The sequence below is a fragment of the Cherax quadricarinatus genome, chromosome 41 (genome assembly GCF_038502225.1).
Source record: "Cherax quadricarinatus isolate ZL_2023a chromosome 41, ASM3850222v1, whole genome shotgun sequence".
Taxonomy (NCBI): domain Eukaryota; kingdom Metazoa; phylum Arthropoda; class Malacostraca; order Decapoda; family Parastacidae; genus Cherax; species Cherax quadricarinatus.
The window spans coordinates 340,489-360,992 of NC_091332.1; the positions used below are offsets into that span (position 1 = coordinate 340,489).

General features: G+C 40.5%; 2 protein-coding genes across 2 annotated transcripts in view; both read left to right on the forward strand.

Moving 5' to 3' along the window:
- LOC128695832 (uncharacterized) overlaps window positions 1–20,504 on the forward strand; it is a 134,251-nt gene that overhangs the window by 38,789 nt on the left and 74,958 nt on the right. The gene's annotated exons all lie outside the window — the stretch shown is intronic.
- Window positions 9,016–16,736, forward strand: LOC128695842 (uncharacterized). Its single transcript, XM_053786727.2, has 5 exons — window positions 9,016–9,392; window positions 12,113–12,307; window positions 14,145–14,257; window positions 15,012–15,329; window positions 16,060–16,736. Exons 1-5 carry the CDS (start codon window positions 9,350–9,352, stop codon window positions 16,573–16,575), a joined length of 1,185 nt encoding a protein of 394 aa, XP_053642702.2. The 5' UTR covers window positions 9,016–9,349; the 3' UTR covers window positions 16,576–16,736.

Below are 20,504 nucleotides of genomic sequence, written 5' to 3' on the forward strand. Positions count from 1 at the left end.
GGAAAATTTTATTTTATTTTTTGTTAAATGTTTATTGACAATGATACGAGATTTTTTTTTACAAATGCATAAAAAGTTTAAATAGGAGGTAAGATTATTTTGACAACTTATGTATTTATGCTAACAAGTTAAAGGAATGTTTATTTTTTTTAAGTAGGTCATCACTACTACACTATTATCATCACTACTGCACTATTATCATCACTATTACACTATTATAATCATTACTACACTATTATCATTACTACTATACTATTATCATCACTACTATACTATTATCATCACTACTACACTATTACCATCACTAATACACTATTATCATCACTACTACACTATTATAACCATTACTACACTATTATCATCACTACTACACTATTATAATCATTTCTACACTATTATCATTACTACACTATTATCATCACTACTATACTATTATCATCACTACCATACTATTACCATCACTACTATACTATTACCATCACTACTTCACCATTACTATCACTGTTATACTGTTACCATTAGTACTACACTATTATCATCACTACTGCACTATTATCACTACTATACTATTATCATCAGTATTACACTATTATCATCACTACTATACTATTACCATCACTACTACACTATTATCATCACTACTACACTATTATAATCATTACTACACTATTATCATTACTACTACACTATTATCATCACTACTGCACTGTTATAGTCACTACTTCACTGTTATCATCACTACTACACTGTTATCATCACTGCTACACTGTTATCATCACTAATTCACTGTTATGACTACTTCACTGTTATCATCACTACTACACTGTTATGGTCACTACTTCTCTGTTATCATCACTACTACACTGTTGTCATCACTACTACACTGTTATCATCACTACTACACTGTTATCATCACTACTACACTGTTATCATCACTACTACACTGTTATCATCACTACTACACTATTATCATCACTACTTCACTGTTATCATCACTACTACACTGTTATAGTCACTACTACACTGTTATCATCACTACTACACTATTATCATCACTACTACACTGTTATAGTCACTACTACACTGTTATCATTACTACTACACTGTTATAATCACTACTTCACTGTTATCATTACTACTACACTGTTATCATCACTAATACACTGTTATCATCACTACTACACTATTATCATCACTAGTTCACTGTTATAGTCACTAGTTCACTGTTATCATCACTAATACACTGTTATCATCACTACTACACTATTATCATCACTAGTTCACTGTTATCATCACTACTACACTGTTATAGTCACTACTTCACTTTTATCATCACTACTACACTGTTATGGTTACTACTTCACTTTATTATCTCTGCTGTATTATATTATCTTTACCTCGTCACATTCACTTAGCAATAACACTTTGTACTGATAAAATTTAGTGTTTGTGAAAGAGACTGTTCCATGGTCACTATATTAAATATTAACAGGCATACAACATTTACCTCATGAGTTTTAAAACTGTTAAGGTTAGATACTTGTTGAATATTCAGGATTGAATACCTCTAAATAATTCTCTGGACTGAAGATTTCTGAGAAGTAAAATCAGTGACTAACTACCAAGAAAAGCCATGAAACAGAAGCAGAGTCAGCTGAAGGACTCATTGGACATCATGGAAGAACTAATTTCTCAAGATGAATGGCTGATTTCTGAGATCGACTTGGTATCTCAGGATGTAGAGTTGATCCGTGAGGCCGAGTTGGAAGGTGACAGAGAATCAGCCGGCCTTGCAGGTGTACCCTGCCTCTGCTGCGATTACCAGTTGACACCAGAAGGTTTAGTGCAGCTAGGAGCTGATTTGGTTGATGTTGCAGTTCATATGTTGAATGTCGCAGTTGAGTTTACTCCTCGCGGGGAAGAGTTGTCTTCTCCGGACACAGAGTTGCAGGAGCTGGTGGATGAGTTGATGTATCGCATTGTAGAACTGTTGAATCTTGTGAGAGTGTTGGTGGAATTCGTCGGAGATATGATGGATCCCACGGATGAAGCATTAACCTCTGTGACTGACTCACTGGAACACGTGAGAGACTTGTTGGATCTGATGGGAGAGATTGATCTTATGGGAGAACTTCCATCAGAGATCGACTTAATTACCCGGGATGTTAAGATAGCTTTCGAAGAAGGGTCGGCAGGTGACACAGAGCTGGCCGGCCTCGCAGGTTTACAATGCTTGTGCTGCGAATTAGAGGGAGATCCTATGGATGACCTCTTGGAGCCCTTATTTGAGATGGATTCTGATAGAAGGGGAGATTTTCTGGATCTAATGGGAGAGTTTCCCTCAGAGATCGACGTAGTTTCTCGGGACGTGAAGATGGTTTGCGAGGAAGGACTTGAAGATGATACAGAAGTGGGAGGCCTCACAGGTGTACACTGTCTTTGCTGCGAGGTTCATTTTTTGACAAGGAAATCTGATACAGGTTGAGCTTGAGAGCTAGGAAGCTGTGATACAGGTTGAGTTTGAGAGCTGGGAAGCTGTGATACAGGTTGACTTTGAGAGCTGGGAAGCTGTGAGAAAAGATTAAGCGTAAATTTATAATTTTTAAAATATTTTTCAATATTAGTTATGCAATTTATTGTAGAAAATCAAGGAAAATTTTATTTTATTTTTGTTAAATGTTTATTGACAATGATACGAGATTTTTTTTACAAATGCATAAAAAGTTTAAATAGGAGGTAAGATTATTTTGACAACTTATGTATTTATGCTAACAAGTTAAAGGAATGTTTATTTTTTTTAAGTAGGGTGCCCCGGCACCCTGGTGTGCCACTGATAGTGTCCAGTGGGTGCCACAAAATTGTTAGTAATTTTGCCCTACCATCAGTATCAAGCTCGTCCAAGTTCAATGTCACAGAAATGGAATTAATTAAAACACGTAAAGGTGACAGTCTGATATTGAAGCACAGGATGTGACTGAACGAATTCTGGATAGAGATTAAAAATGAATATCTTCAAGTTGGGATTTTCTGTGTAGCTCACAAACATGAAAACTAACAAGAAGTAAAGCCTACATTACACAAGCAACCCACAAATGTGCGGGTTATATGTATATTGTTCCAGTCACGGCATTGTGCCTTTTTAGTTCTTTTAAAGGCTATAATCGGTCGAGGAAGAAATGAGAGTATGTCTGTCCAATATTCCTTCTAAAGGATGTGGCAGTAACATCAAGGCAAATATCTCACTAAGAAAGTTACTGAAAAGTTAATTTCTGTTTGTTTTATTGTGATTTATAATAAGATAAGATAAGATTTCGTTCGGATTTTTAACCCCGGAGGGTTAGCCACCCAGGATAACCCAAGAAAGTCAGTGCGTCATCGAGGACTGTCTAACTTATTTCCATTGTGGTCCTCAATCTTGTCCCCCAGGATGCGACCCACACCAGGCGACTAACACCCAGGTACCTATTTGCTGCTAGGTGAACAGGGCAACAGGTGTAAGGAAACGTGTCGAAATGTTTCCACCCGCCGGGAATCGAACCTGGGCTCTCCGTGTGTGAAACGGGAGCTTTAGCCACCAGGCTATTAAGTTTATAGTTTATAATGCTGTTATCGTACCTCAGTTCATTCCAAAGCTCAGCCCTTTACTATGTATACTACCACCCCTACCCCTCGGATGCCACCCACAACACCCAATTAACACCCTACCAGGTACCTTCTCACTTCTAGGTGAGTAGGGGCAGCAGATATAAGGAAACATGTCCTACATCGCATGCCGGGGATCAAAAGAGAGACGCTCAGTATGTGAGTTAAGTGTGCTGCCAATAATTTTTTACCAAGTTAACGCATGTTAGCTGTGTATTTACCATCGCTTCTAGCTTGTAGCGTTTTCCCATTATTTAAAAGTAATACTCCATACAGCGAAGAGGCGGAGCTAGGACTTTGGGGCCCAGTCCCTGGACTCATTATGTACCTTTGTAATCTGTAAAAACTTTTGTAACTTGTCATGATTGTGACCAGATCTACCTAGAGTTCATTACCTTTGTAACTTATTCAGCTATCATAACTTTGGGGTCCAGTCCCTGGACCCATTATGTACCTTTGTAATCTTTTGACTACCACCCACAGGATGTGTATGGGGTGCATAATAAACATATTAAACTAAACTAGGAGCTGTGAATCAACCCCTGCAACCTCAGCTTGATAAGTACACAAACAGCCAACTCTAAGGAGACTGATTACGTTTCGGTCCGACTTGGACCATTAATTAATCACATACTAGTAGCATTAGTTAACTAAGTCGGTCCGAAACGTCGTTATAAGTTTCACAGCAGAAGCTGGGAGATTAGCACTAAGAGTTTGCTAGGGGATGTGGAGCGGAGACAGGTTGGGCAGTGGGAAAGTTGCAACGGGTCCAGAATAGAGCTCTCCGCTTTATTACGGGTACCAAGAGGAGAGACAGAGTCAAAATTGCAGATTTACACGTACAACAGGATATTACTGCCTTAAATGTACGCCTTGATACGCTGAAGAAGAGACAACTCTATGCAATGCAAGAACTCTACATGCCAGATAGAGAACATCCTCTCCAAGTTGAAAATACCACTGACTATCTCATTAATACTCCTCCCCACAGGACCCAAAGAATGACTCTCCCACAGAGGCTGCGTCGCTTCATCCATAAAGACGATTACCATCGACCAATGATCTTGAGCAACCTCCCTGCAGATGAAGATGATTGGGTAACACCAGAACCCTTCTATATCTAAGAAAATTATGGCCCCTAATTAGGGAGACATCTTATATAACACTTCTACATCTACATCTACTGTTATAAATATGCTACATTTACTATGGCGGGACACCACCTTCAAAGAAGCTAACGTGTCAAGTAATTCTTTACGAACTGTCCAGATTACAGCCTTGTCTTGTCGTTTAAATATTCGTTATGCAATCGCCAAAAAAAATTGCAACTTGTATATCTACTACCAATTCAGAGTCATGTACCTATATATGTGTTATAACTATGTGACTTTGATGGGTTAGTATTATACCCCTTCAAGAATATTCTATTATTTCACATACACTTTTTAAATTGCACCAAAGTGGTTGTGTCACTTACCTTTTATATAGGGGGCCCAGTCCCTGGACCCATTACGTACCTCTGTAATCCGTAAATATCTTTGTAACTTGTCATGATTGTGACCAGACCTACCTGGAGTTCATTACCTTTGTAAATTGTGACTTCATTACCTTTGTAAATTGTGAGTTCATTACCTTTGTAACTTGCTCAGCTATCAAAACTTTGAGGCCCAGTCCCTGGACCCATTATGTACCTCTGTAATCTTTTGACTACCGCCCACAGGATGGGTATGAGGTGCATAATAAAGATATTAAACTAACTAACCTTTTATATCTTACCTCACTGCCCCCTCCCACCCCTTTTCCAATATTTCTATCCTTACCCATCCTTCTTCCTTACCCATCTTGCCAAAGACTCTGGTCATAAGAATCGAATCGAATAGCAAGGAGGGAACTGAGTCAGGTTAGGTTAGGTCAGGTCAGGTCAGGTCAGGTTAGGTCAGGTTAGATTAGGTTAGGTTAGGTTACGGCAGGGCAGGTTTGTTTAGGTTAGGTTAGGTTAGGTTAGGTTAGGTTAGGTTAGGTTAGGTTAGGTTAGGTTAGGTTAGGTTAGGTTAGGTTAGGTTAGGTTAGGTCAGGTTAGGTCTGGTTAGGTTAGGTTAGGTAAGGCTAGGTTAGGTTATATTAGCTTAGGTCAGGTCAGGTCAGGTCAGGTTAGGTTAGGTTAAGTCAGGTTAAGTTAGGTCAGGTCAGGTCAGGTTAGGTTAGGTTAGGTCAGGTTAAGTTAGGCTAGGTCAGGTCAGGTTAGGTTAGGTTAGGTCAGGTCAGGTAAGGTTAGGTTAGGTTAGGTTAGGTCAGGTCATGTCAAGTTAGGTTAGAATAAGTTAGGTCACGTTATGTTAGGTTAGGTTAGGTTAGGTCAGGTCAGGTTAGGTTAGGTTATGTTATGTTAGGTTAGGTTAGGTAAGGTAAAGTAAGGTTAGGTTAGGTAAGGTTGGTCAGGAAACAGGAAAAGTATTTCCTGACGCGAGTCTTAGATGATGACCCGTCCTTGGAGCTTCTGGTTATCTGACCGAGGCCTTCCGCTGGCTTACCCACAGGCATAACACCAGACACAAACATCTCTACGACATTCCCCGTGTCCGACTAAACCTTTACAAAAATTCAATGTATGTCAAAGGCCCTAAAATCTGGAACACCCTACCTGAGAACTCTAGAACTGCAGACACATTCATCACCTTCAAAACTACCATTAGAAAACATCTTATCTCCCTGATACACCCCATCAACTAACTACACGAATACCACCTGGTGGTTCACACTTACACTCACTCACCCATTTGACCATAAACAGAAATATTAATCTCAATCTTAAAATAATGAATCCTATGATACTCCAATACTGAAACTATGTACTGTGCCAAAACAAAAGCATTCACAATGCTAAACTCACAAACTAGTATTTAGTCACTTAGCCATAATACCAACTTACCTCATAATTTGTAATATTTTAAAATAAAGAATTAAACTAAGTCTGCCCGAAATGCCTAGCCATGCTAGGCGTTCTAGTGGTACACTCTGTAATCATTATTTAACTACATGTAAACCACACAACAACCAAATTCTGTAAATTCAACATTGTAATCTTTATAGAGAATAAACTTCGAATTTGAATTTGAATTTAGTGAGTGGAACTGAGCCAGCTCCACATGCTAGGGAAAATGGAGGAAGACTGAGAGGGGGAGGAGGAGAGGAAGGCGGGGAAAGGGTATTTTGAGAAGTAAGTCACTTGATACTTACTAATACGCCCCCTTGATCACTTTACATCAGCTGTAAGTTGACGAGCTGTCATATACTTCCTTCATATCCTGCTCCATTGTCATATATTTTTCCTGCTTCATTGGCTGTATGAGTATATTGTTATTTGATAAGACTGTAACCCAGTAATGACCAATGTTTGCATTTAAAGATATAACTTTGCACACTGCTGTAAAGATCCATTGTGACCTCTGTAATCATGTTTTTTTTTTGTGTGTGTACGGGTACACACTAAACAAGCCGTACATACAACACAAAGAAGAAGAAAAAAAAAACGTCTGGGGGTGTAGACGTCTTGTTCATTTCCCGCTCTTGAGTATCGGTAACTAATTTTCCTCATTCTTTCTCTGTGACGTGTGTAGTCATTGTACCCTACTTGATGGCCTGGTAGTCAACGCTCTTGCTTCATACACATTGTTCGTGGTTCGATCCCTGGTAAGGGTTGAAACATTGGGTGTGTTTCCTTACACCTGCTGTTCCCGTTCATCTGCTAAGTGGTACCTGGGTGTTAGTTGACTGGTGTGGGTTGCATCCTGGGGGCGACAAGCTTAAGGACCCCAGTGACGCACTGATGATGACGCACTGATGATGACGCACTGCCTTTCTTGGGTTATGCAGGGTGACTAACCCTCCGGGGTTGAAAATCCGAGCAAAATCTTATCTTATGGACAGATAATTCTTTCCCTGAGATCTTGTCCGCTGGGCACGGACGGAGCTCCATGCATTTTGCTCCAGGCTGGATATCTATGGGTGTCGGGGAAAAACTGGTCATTGATTATGACAGAGTGCAGGCATCTGGTTCTCTGCCGTTTAGGTTGGATAACAATGTGTGAACTTTGAAAACAGAGACACCCGCGAGGGAAGGTATATCTCTCGATACATGATGTATTAATGTAGGATGACCCAAAACAGAAGGAGTACTTTCATCATCACTTATTCCATCACTGTCTATGCTACAGTTCAAAAATGTAACATATCTCTACTCCTTCAGACAGCAGGCACTGTACTTTCCACCTCCAGGACTCAAGTCCGGCCATCCTGTTTCCTTCAATCCCTTCATAAATGCTACTTCAGTACGTCATGTCATAAAAACTGTCTCCATTTGCTCCCGTCTAACACGCTCATGCACACTTGTTAGAAGTCTAAGCCCCTCGCACATAAAACCTCTTTTACCGCCTCCCTCAAACCTTTCCTACTCCAACTTCCTTCCACTACAGATTTATACGCTCTACAAGTCATTCTATTTTGTTCCATCCTCTATAAATTTCGGAACCGCTTCAGGGACCTCTCCAAAGAACTCTGGATAATACTTTTAGAAACCCCACACCTCCATCTAATCTTCAAATTATGGATTCTCTGCATAGTATTTACACCACACATTGCCTTCAGACACAACGTCTCCACTACCTCCAGCCTTCAACAAATCTTTTTTTTTTCTGTAGCCTTCCTCCTACTGTGCCTATGCAAACTTCTCTGTAGATGGCATTCTTCTCAGCAGTGATTGGTCCTCAAGAACAGTCACTGTTGAAAGTCTTTGTAAGAAGCTTGTCTGAAAGTGTACTTTACAAACAGATTCCTTTTCAGTGACTCAACAGTCAACATGTTACTTTAATTCGTCCACTGATATTTTTTATCAGTGAGAAAACTCTACATTCGCATCATAAGAAGAACAACAACAAAAAACTTTCAGTATTTAACAGATCTGAGTTATAATGTTTTATGGACTTCCTAAAGTATTTGGTTCAATTCTGGTGTGTTAACGATTTATTGAATTCTTCAACAAACTTAAGGCAGGATGAAGCTCAGTTTAAATTTTCAATTTGATACCCTGGGCAGACTTTCTGTACGGCGGGTACGCTTTTAAGGTTCATCTTGAAGTTAATAAATAATATAATGAGTGAACTTGAAAGGGAATCATTAAACCACAGGAGTTGTGTCCGCTACAGAAATGCTACATTTTAAGCCCCACTTCCATCCCTCCCCTCCCATCCCTTCAACATCTGTTATCCATCACACTCCATGCCCCCCCCCCTCCGTCAACGCCCCTCTCCGCCTGTCGGGTATGACAGGTGAGTGACAGTAGAGAATCAACGTTAAACTATACAGTGCAGAGTTAGTGTTGGTTGTGGCACTGTTAGCGTGGCACCTGCCGTGGTCTACATGGGTGAGGAGACCCATCCTAGGCATTGTCTCGTGCCCTATCTTAGTTTCTTAGCTTCGAATCGAACCCACATAATACATAGACAAGAACACAAAAACGGTCTACCTGACCCCAGACATAACACGAGAGTCTGCCTGGCTTCGAACACCAAGTAAGATTATTTGTCCAAGAAGCCATGTAGACTTGTTTTAACTGCTTAAATTAAATAGTGTAACTCTAGTTAAAAGGCACATAAAACTGACGGTGTGAATTTGATCATAAATAATTTTGGAGTGTGGTGAGCATCGCGCGATGGAGGCACGGAACAAGCAGACTGCTAGAACCATAATGAAAGGTGAGAAACACCATCTACAAACTCTCTTTCCTCTATCTTCTCCAGGTATAGCAGTGAGGTTCTTCCATTCTTTACGCTGACTAAGAGACTAATGTATTGTGCACCCGCAGCTCATCCAGTTCCTTATGCCCTCACAACTCATATTATGAGCGGTAGCACTAAGGGCAAGATTACAGACATTACAGTGGGTCTTTGGTAGACCTGACTGGTTATTGTTTTTCTTCGATATTACAGTCCTTTCACATACACCAGCCCTGCTCGAACAAACATCTGAAGTTCCTTGAACTTAATATCTTTATTTACTACATGTACAAGGTATACAGGCCTAGCTGACAACAATGACATACTACTATATAGAAAACCCCTTGTTATGCTCCGCATGTCGGGCAAATTAGGTCAGTGTCCCAGGATGTCACCCACACCAGTCGACTAACACCCAGGTGGAAAGAAACACGCCCAATCTTTCTACTCTGGCTGGGAATCGAACCCAGACCCTCGCCATGTGAAGCGACAGCGTTAGCCACCAGGCCACCAGAATACTGTACGATATCCTCGTCACCCTACATCATCTCTAAGTTGAGAGACTGATTACTTCAACCTCCCTCCTCATATCTTCCGCCTTATTTCCCTGTATTAGACTGACAAAAACAACTGGTTGGCGAAATGTTTCCACAGTATCCCGGCTCAGGCTGACAGATTTCGATACCTCGTGTATGAAACTCCTGTGTGATGGCAGTGTTCAGTAAACAGCAATCTCTCTGTAACCTTGTCAAATGTCATGCAGATCTGGGCAGTTGTAAAATGGGATTTATATACGTATATATATATATATATATATATATATATATATATATATATATATATATATATATATATATATATATATATATATATATACATATATATATATATATATATATATATATATATATGTCGTGCCGAATATGTAAAACTGGTCAATTAGCAAGAACTCATTTAAAATTAAGTCCTTTCTGAAATTTTCTTTTCTACGTTTAAAGATATATTTTTTTCATTAATGTTAATGTAAAAATTTATAATTTTGCACCAAGAGTATCTTAGAAAACTTACCTAACCTTATTATAACAAAAGTAATTTATTTTAGCCTAACCCAACTAAATATATTTTAGATTTGTTTACAATAATTTAATACTAAACAAACACAGTGAAATATATTTTTTTCGTTAGGTTCAAAATGATTTTGGCGAAATTATTGCATACACAAATTTTCACTTGTCCTATATGGCAAGATGAGCGTTGCTATGAATCGACCCTTGCAACCACAATTGGGTGAGTACGCACGCGCGCACACACACACACACACAAGCACGCACAAGGACGGGCTCATACATGACAAGCAGCACTGCTTCAAGGAAGGGAAATCCTGCATCACAAATCTACAGGAGTTCTATGATAAGGTAACAGAAGTAAGACAGAAAGAGGAATGGGTAGAATGTATCTTCTTGGACTGTAAGAAGGCTTTCGACACCGTACCACACAAGAGACTGGAAATAAATGGTATAAAATACCGACACAATGGAAATATAAACACATATGCTGCATATGTGTTTATATTTCCACACAAGAGACTGGTTGAAAAGTTAAAGGAGCAGGCAGGAATAGGAGACAGGGAGAAAACAACGTATGTTGGTCAGAGTGGGTACATGTGTCGAGTGGAGTTCCACAAGGGTCAGCCCTAGGTCCTGGAGTTTACCTGGAGAGAGTTCCGGGGGTCAACGCCCCCGCGGCCCGGTCTGTGACCAGGCCTCCTAGTGGATCAGAGCCTGATTAACCAGGCTGTTACTGTTGGCTGCACGCAAACCAACGTACGAGCTACAGCCCGGCTGGTCAGGAACCGACTTTAGGTGCTTGTCCAGTGCCAGCTTGAAGACTGCCAGGGGTCTGTTGGTAATCCCCCTTATGTATGCTGGGAGGCAGTTGAACAGTCTCGGGCCCCTGGCACTTAGGTCCGGTGCTGTTTCTTGTATATATGAATAATATGACAGAATGGATAGATTCAAAGGTGTCCCTGTTCGCAGACGACGTGAAGCTAATGAGGAGAATACAACAACCGGAGGATAGGGGGTACGTGATAACGACTTATAAAGTACTGCAAGAAATTGACAAGGTGGATAGGGACAGAATGTTTCAGAGATGGAACACAGCAACAAGGGGTGACAGCTGGAAGTTGAAAGCTCAGATAAGTTATAGGGTTATTAACAAAACTGGGTACATCCGTAGTGTGCTACTATCCCTACGCTATATGATAATTACACAGTTCCTTACAGGAGACACTCTAAGACGGACCTAACATAGGTTGTGTAATAGTTCTAAATGAATCTTTCTTAAGATCCTTGAAAGCAGTTCTTAATTTCACCAGCTTTAGTTATACCTCTTAAGTTATACGGTTGACACATCTGATGAGGGCTTGGTGTAATGTTTACACCCATATATTTCCTCTTACGCGTTTCCTGTAGCGTACATCTCCCAGATCGTATTCCACGGCCGACCTTCTTTCATTTCACTCTCTCCTTTTCTCATTGCTTTGTATTTATCACATATGAATTCAAGGCGTCACCTTCCTCACAACTCTTGCAGCTATTTATGTCATTTTGGGGTTTACCCTCTCTTCTTAGTTTGACATCTTCCCCATTAATTTTGCATTGTTCGCAAGTAGTGATGAGATTAACTATCCTCGGTAGACAAGAACGGAAACATCGGCAGGAACAGCAGCAAATGCAACGGCGGCGGTAGCAGTAGGAACACCAAGATTAGCAGCAGTGGTAACAGAAGCAGCAGCATCAACAGCAGGAGGATCAAAGAGCTTCTCTCCTGTCCTTCCTCATCCTCTCCCTCAGCAGCGGCAGAATCAGAGACAGAAGATCCAGCAGGTGCAGGTAGGTGGCAGCAGCAACAGCAGCAACAGTAGTAGGCCTATCGCAGTGCACATTAGTTCTTATTTTTATTTTTTCCTACGAGCTAGAAGCGATGGTAAATACACAGCTAACATGCGTTAACTTGGTAAAAATTATTGGCAGCACACTTTGCTCACATACTGAGTGTCTCTGTTTTGATCCCCGGCATGCGATGTAGGACATGTTTCCTTATATCTGCTGCCCCTACTCACCTAGAAGTGAGAAGGTACCTGGTAGGGTGTTAATTGGGTGTTGTGGGTGGCATCCCAGGGGTAGAGGTGGTAGTATACATAGTATAGGGCTGAGCCTTGGAATGAACTGAGGTACGATAACAGCTTTTAACCTGTAAAACTGATATGTATAAAAAACGGGATTTAAAATGAGAGAGTAGTGGTAAACAGAGTAAAATCAGAGGCGGCTACATTGGAAAGCTCTTTTCCACAAGGTACAGTACTCACTCCCATCCTGTTCCTCATCTTCATATGTGACATAGACAGATATGTGAGCCACAGCACTGTGTCCACCTTTGCTGATGATACCCGAATTTGCATGACAGTGTCATCCACCGAAGGCACTGCAAATCTCCAAGCGGAAATCAACCAAATTTTTAAATGGGCCGCAGAAAACAATATGAAGTTCATTGAAGACAAATTTCAATGACTCTACTATGGGAAACTCGAAGAGATAAAAACTATCGGAGTGTAAAGAAATTCCAATTAAACAATAGAGCGAAAAAGAACCTGAAGTGATAATGTCATAGAATCTCACTTTCAAAGATCACAACAATGTATCTACCACATCTGCTGTGAAAATGATAGGATGGATACCAAGCCCATGATGATTCTCTTCAAATCGCTTGTTCTCTAGAGGCTGGAATATTTCTGTACACTAACGGCCCCTTTCAAGGCAAGCGGAATTTCAGACATTGAAAATATACAGAGAACTTGCACGGCATATATAAGTACGATAAAGCACCTAAATTACTGGGAACGGTTGAAGTCCCTTGATTTGTATTCCCTGGAAAGCAGGCGAGAAAGATACATGATAATATACACTTGGAAAATCTTAGATGGACTAGTCCCAAATCTGCACACGAAAATCACTCCCTACAAAAGCGAAAGACTTGGCAGGAGATGTAATATCCTCCCAGTGAACAGCAGGGGCACCACGAGTACGCTAATAGACAACACAATAAGTATCAGTGGCCCAAGACTCTTCAACTAACTTCCAGCATACATAAGAAGGATTACCAATAGATCCCTGGCTGTCTTCAAGAGGGAGCGGGACAGGCACCTAAAGTCAATACTTGACCAGCCGGGTTGTGGTTCGTACGTTGGTTTACGTGCAGCCAGCGGTAACAGCCTGGTTGATCAGGCCCTGATCCACCGCGAGGCCTGGTCACGGACCGGGCCATGGGGACGTTGACTCACGAAACCCCCTCCAGGTATACTCTCATTTTACACTCCATATACTCCACCCTCCATTTATCACTTCTGCTTTGTAAAAACCTCTCATGGGCTAACTTCTTCTCCCTTACCACTCTCTTTACCTCATCATTCTACCAAACACTCCTCTTCCCTCCCGCACCCACCGTCCTATATCCACAACCTTATGCTGCACACCCTTAGTTACACCGTTCATTCATGATTCTTACACCTGGATTCTGACAGACATGTTTTAAACTTATTTAAAGATTTTAAAGCGACTTTAAGAGTGTGAGCTGAAGAGTATACCTGGAGAGTGAGCAAATACATAATATTTTATTGAGTCTTCCAGTCTGGCGTTTTCTGTCTTCCCGACGCTGTCTGTCTTCCGCCAGACACCTCCAAGAACGCCCTTAGAGAGAGAACGCGAGTAGAAAACCTTCGTCGAGCCTACCTGGAGTTACAGGCAGCCATTCCTTCCGTCCCTCTCAACACCAAGCTTTCTAAGGTGGGTCTTGCTCTCTCAGTGTCCCTCCCTCCCAACACCAAGCACTCCAGTATTCTATTTCTCAACATTAAGCCCTCCACGGTAAATCCTCGCCCTCTCATTGTCTTGTCTCCCAATATCAAGCTCTCCAAGGTGAATCCCCCACCCTTTCAGTGTCCTTTCCTGTCCTGGGTGTGAGCAAAAGTTTGTTGGTTTAGGGACAGATATTATAAGAATTCACAGAGTGGACCCTAACTCCGCTGTTTGTAATTTTACCATACCTGTTCTGGCATCTGACACAAACAAGTTTCAGTCATACCTAGTGAAGTTCAGAGCATTTATGGATGTTGAATAATCACTTGATATTAAGTTGCCAAGATAAAACATACTGACACATGTGAGTGCAATGAGCATAACGAACAATCCAGTCTGAAGGATGGAAGCGTCTCTCACTCTGGTTGATGACGGCAGCATTGTCAGCTGCACTGATGGGTTGAGTAATTTGGATAAGAGAAAAATGCTGTGACCAAAGAATCTATATAATTTAAAGCTGTTCCTTCATTATTGCCCATTGGTGTCTGTTGTTTCATATCCTCATAAAATGTGCATCGTATTGCCTTCGCGACTGGCGTTTATAAGCTAATTCCTATTCTTAACTCATTCTGACAAGTTCCTCAGTGTGTGTGCTAACTCCAAGATTACAGCTGTTTATGTCAATGTGTGAATGAGACTCTTTATTTATTCCTCCATCTCAGCACTCATCCGTTTCTTGCAGCTGGACGTGTTGGTGCTGGCCACGACCTATATATCACACCTGTCACAGCTCTTGGAGGAAGATGACGCCCGAGTCAGTCACGACACAAACAACAACAACACCATGACGACCACTACATCCCTTAAGACGACTGCCCATGGGCACCACACTCATCTCCAGACTCAAGTTGATACTCACATCCACGCTCAGGCCCACGCCCACGCCCACACCCACACCCAAGCTCATACTCGCATCCAAACTCATGCCCACACCAACTCAGTTTCAATGGCGTCCGGCCCCCGAAGGATCACACAGAAGGGATTTCTTCACCCTGTCAAGGTAAAAGCTCCATATAAGATCTAAAGAAATGCATTCGTGTTTTGGGGCAAAATTAAACTAATTATTATCATCATTTTTAAAAGCAAACTAAACTTACGTGGGTCTTACAGTAAATTAAACTGAACTTGCATACATAAGTTCAGACTAACACAATTAGAAATTAATCTTCAACTTCTCCTTGTCCTCCCTCCTCCACTTATTTCATCATATGTTCCTCCTTTCTCCGGCTCTGACAGGGTAAATAAGAATACACACTACAAAAATATTCAGCCAGATGTAATGCTTTTTTCAGAAAATAAAGCTTAATTACTTTCAATTTATAAAGATTTTTCACTGTGAGGTGTTTATACAGAGTAAGATCCTCGTCTTGCGGTAAACCTACACGAGTCTGATTACTGCCACAGTACGGATTAATTGCATATAGATATATATGAAAATGATTTAAGGGTAAAGGGAAATAAAATTTACAATAGTGTGGCTGGAACAAGTGACAAATAACTCACGCTTTCGAGAAGAAACTTTAGATGACGTTTTGGTCGGTCCTGGACCATTTTCAAGTTACAACTGTGACTTGATATTTCAAGTTTCTTCTCCAAAATGCCAAAATGTGGGTTATTTCTAAAAAACTTTGATGTAATATCTCCAAGATGTTTTGTATTAGCTTGGATTAGGGAAAAGATTTAACATTTTCCAGCAATTTCTCATAAGATTAATCCACTGATTATTACAGAAGTGGCCGATGCGAGCCCGTCTGTACGCTGGTGTCGGTGCAAGTGAGGCTGTTACCTTCCTGTCTGAACAACTTCCTGTTCCGGTGCCACACTTCCACGACAAGCTGGATCCCGCCCATATGATCACCCACGCCCACGTCCCTGGCCCTCACCCACTTCCTCAAGTTCCACTAGTCGTCCAGCACGCCCATGCCACATCAACCAACAGCAAAACGCAAGACTCGCTAGTGAATATCGGTTCTACCAACATGGTACCCGGGGTCTTCATGGAGGAGGTGGGGTGTTCAGCAGATAACTCATATAGCTATCCCTATATACGTGCCCGAGGCCCCGAGGAAAGAGAGGCATCCCTGTGTCCCCAAGCCTATCCTACCTCTCACATGGAGGTGTGGGAAGCGGGAGGCTCGTGGGATTCCAACTCGACCTGTGATGACCCAGCCTCCTGCCAAGCCCCCTGCAGGATTGGACAGCCATACATGGGCTATACCGGGCACTTGACTGCCTGGGATGAGTGAATAAAAACGAATACCACATGCTAAGATATAAACAATGTATTTCTGTTGAACCTTCACGAGTTATTCAACACATCTAATTACATATTAGTTACTATTATGAAACTATTCACAACCAAATAATGAAAGAAATGATAAGTCATTAAATATAAATTTCAAATTTCGGTTGACATTTTCATTTTTCATGCAATGTTTCCCGGAGCTGCAGGTACTTCTTCATAAAGGATTATTGTCACGTCTAGGAAAGGATTCTAGTTAAGCTTTTCGTTCTCTCATTTCAAGAGAACTTCAAGGTGCCATAAAAACAGAGAAATCTGTTATAAGACTGTTTCAGTAATGAGACACCAGCAAAACTTGTGATTATGGAGCAAGTCTTCAAGGCCATGAAAACTGTTTATGATACCTAGACAAACTTTTGACATAAAACCCACATAATGGCTACTGGAGAAGAAATAGGCTTACTAATTGTTTATCTATTCACCAGGAATACAACGTATTTTCTGTAGAAAATATTTATCCAGTATTAATATTTTTACTCTACTGCACACAATTCATATATATATATATATATATATATATATATATATATATATATATATATATATATATATATATATATATATATATATATATATATATATATATATATATATATATATATATATATATATATATATACCTGGAGTTTACCTGGAGTTTACCTGGAGTTTACCTGGAGTTTACCTGGAGAGAGTTCCGGGGGTCAACGCCCCCGCGGCCCGGTCTGTGACCAGGCCTCCTGGTGGATCAGAGCCTGATCAACCAGGCTGTTACTGCTGGCTGCACGCAAACCAACGTACGAGCCACAGCCACTACATACATTGTAAAACGATTACAGAGGCACATGATAACTCTAGGGACTGGTCATCAATGTATAAATTTATATATTACCTAAATAAAAACTGATCCTAATGTGAATATTTTTTACCTCTTTCATTCCATAACCTGACAGTTAAAATGTAAACCAAACATCAGCGGAGGATGGACTGTTCTAAATCGGTGTAATTTGTCATATTAACCACAAAATAAATCATTGTGTTAATTGAAAACAATAAAATCATATATCGTGTAAATTGTTGATTTCAATGGAGACGCCATAACAGGAACTGAATGACAGGTTTCAAATTATAGGATATGTTCTCCTTGTTAGTTCAAAACGGCTTGTAGCTCAATGGTAGAGCCTCTGGATGACAACCGAAGGACAAGGGTTTGATTCGATGAAAGGTGAAGACGTGAGTTTGTTTCCTGACGTCCGTTGTTCTTGTTCACGGATCAGAAAATTGGTACCTAGACGCTAGTCGAACATTGTGGGTAGGATCTTGGGAGTAATGGTATTCGTTATATAGGGCTATCTAATCTATTTAAGATTGTTACATATAAGATAGGGAGATATTTTTCCAGAGAAGTATCCCCAGAGCCAATAATTCGCGAGTCCCTTGTATTGCAACGCAAGCAAGAGTCCTAGCAATCACCTGTTTGTATCTGTAAGATCAGAACTGTAAGTTTAAGGTCATGAACCCCAGGATATCAACACCATGAAAAAGCACATGAACTAGAAGTAAAGCCAATCACCTAAAGTGAAACTAGGTTTGTCAGGTCCGTAGAGTTTTCAGCTGATTTTTTCCACTGCACTGAGAGTACTGGACACCTGGAGGGATTTTTAACCCGGGAGGGGTTAACCATCCAGGAAAACTCAAGAAAGGCAGTACGTTACCGAGGGACTGTTTGTCTTATTTCCACTGTGGTCCTCAATTTTGTCCCCCAGGATGCGAGCCACACCAGGTACTTGCTTGCTAGGTGAACAGGACAAGCATAAGGAAACACGTCCAATGTTTCCACCCTTGCCGAGGACTGAACGATGAACATTCAGCGTATGAAGTAAAAGCGTTGCCTACCAGGCAACGGGCCACACATGGCAGGTATTGAGTCGATGAGTTTTATAAAATTTAATGTATTTATTCCCTTTCCAGCAAAATGTGCTAGATCATGGCCTGGTGGTTAACGCTCTCGCTTCACATGGCGAGGGCCTGGGTTCGATTCCCAGCCAGAGTAGAAACATTGGGCGTGTTTCTTTCCACCTGTTGTCTATGTTCCCCATCAGTAAAATGGGTACCTGGGTGTTAGTCGACTGGTGTGGGTCGCATCCTGGGACACTGACCTAATTTGTCCGACATGCGGAGCATAACAAGGAGCTTTCTATGTAGTAGTATGTCATTGCTGTCAGCTAGGCCTGTATACCTTGTACATGTACTTGTAATAAATAAATAAAGATAAAAGCTTCAATAGGCCTGTTTCAGAATTGTAAGATAAAAATTATTTACTAACAGAAAAGAGAAACTGCATAAAAAAATCATATGGTGTAGAATGAAGATTTGCACCAGTTAAGAGTCTGAAATCACTCAGAAGAAGCATTTTCAAGTTATTGTGCAGAAACCAACATCCCATTTTTTATAGTAAAGTTTTGAAATTAGTACATACACAACTGTTGAGAGTCCGGTCACTGACTCAGATATGGTCTATGCTTCTTGCTCACTATAGAGTTCAATACCTAGTGAGCCGTAGTGACCCACTGAATCCCCAGTAAACAGCAACAATAAAAATAACTCCTAATGTTCCCGTTTCTTTTTCAAGCGGAAACTTTCGTTTTCTTTCTGTTTCCGACTGATAGCGCACTCAGCTCACACACTGAGGTCCGGGGGTCGATCCCTGGTACGGGTGAAAACATTAGGATGTGTTTCATTAAGACACCTGCTGTACATGTTCACCTATCAGAAAAATAGGTACCTGGGTGTTAGTGGACTGATGTGGGACAAAACTGATCTAATTTGCCTGAAATACTCTGCGTAACAAGGGGCTTTCTGTATAGTAGTATGTCATTGATGTCAGCTAGGCTTGTGTACCTTGTACATGTACTTGTAAAAATAAAGATTATTATTATTATTATTATTATTATTATTATTATTATTATTATTATTATTATTATTATTATTATAATAATAATAATAATAATAATAATAATAATAATAATAATAATTATTATTATTATTATTATTATTATTATTATTATTATTCTTATTATTATTATTATTATTATTATTATTATCGGGTGGCCCGGTGGTCTGGTGGCTAAAGCTCCTGCTTCACACACGGAGGGCCCGGGTTCGATTCCCGGCGGGTGGAAATTCCGACACGTTTCCTTACACCTATTGTCCTGTTCACCTAGCAGCAAATAGGTACCTGGGTGTTAGTCGACTGGTGTGGGTCGCATCCTGGGGGACAAGATTAAGGACCACAATGGAAATAAGTTAGACAGTCCTCGATGACGCACTGACTTTCTTGGGTTATCCTGGGTGGCTAACCCTGGGTGGCTAACACGAACATCAAACAGAGAGGATCAGCTTACAATAATAGGTACACGAATGTTAACTAAACAAGAAATCCATCTTCTCCCTTTCTATAGCTTCATCCATTAGGTACCTTTTATCTCTCTTTCCAAACTGTCTCATGCTAGGACAGGCATGGACATACTCCGGCAATCCGTTCCACTTCTTTAATGTTATACAATAAAAGATGTTTGAGTCCTGACCATATACTGTAAGCACTACAAAATTGTGTTCACTTGCCCTAGCACCATACTGCTTTTGGTCCCTAACCTTGGCAAAACTTTGCAGCAAGATATGAATACTGTTTGTGAGCAAATTTAAAAACATGATTTACCTTCAAGTTGCTTTACTCTGTCTTAAATTCAGCATAGGACCCCATGGAAATAAGTTAATTTTTATGGCTTTCTTAGTTATCCTTAGTAATTTACACATATTACTATGTATAATAATTGTACTGTATAATAACTGTACTGTACCAAAATAAACTTACTTTTCCGTATAGACTTCGAC

Excerpts from the sequence above, each read along its gene's own strand:
- LOC128695842 (XM_053786727.2), top strand. The coding sequence starts at position 9,350 with ATGGAGGCACGGAACAAGCAGACTGCTAGAACCATAATGAAAG. Across the intron at positions 9,393-12,112 it reads TGCTAGAACCATAATGAAAG|ACAAGAACGGAAACATCGGC; the intron begins GTGAGAAACACC and ends TATCCTCGGTAG. Across the intron at positions 15,330-16,059 it reads GATTTCTTCACCCTGTCAAG|AAGTGGCCGATGCGAGCCCG; the intron begins GTAAAAGCTCCA and ends TGATTATTACAG.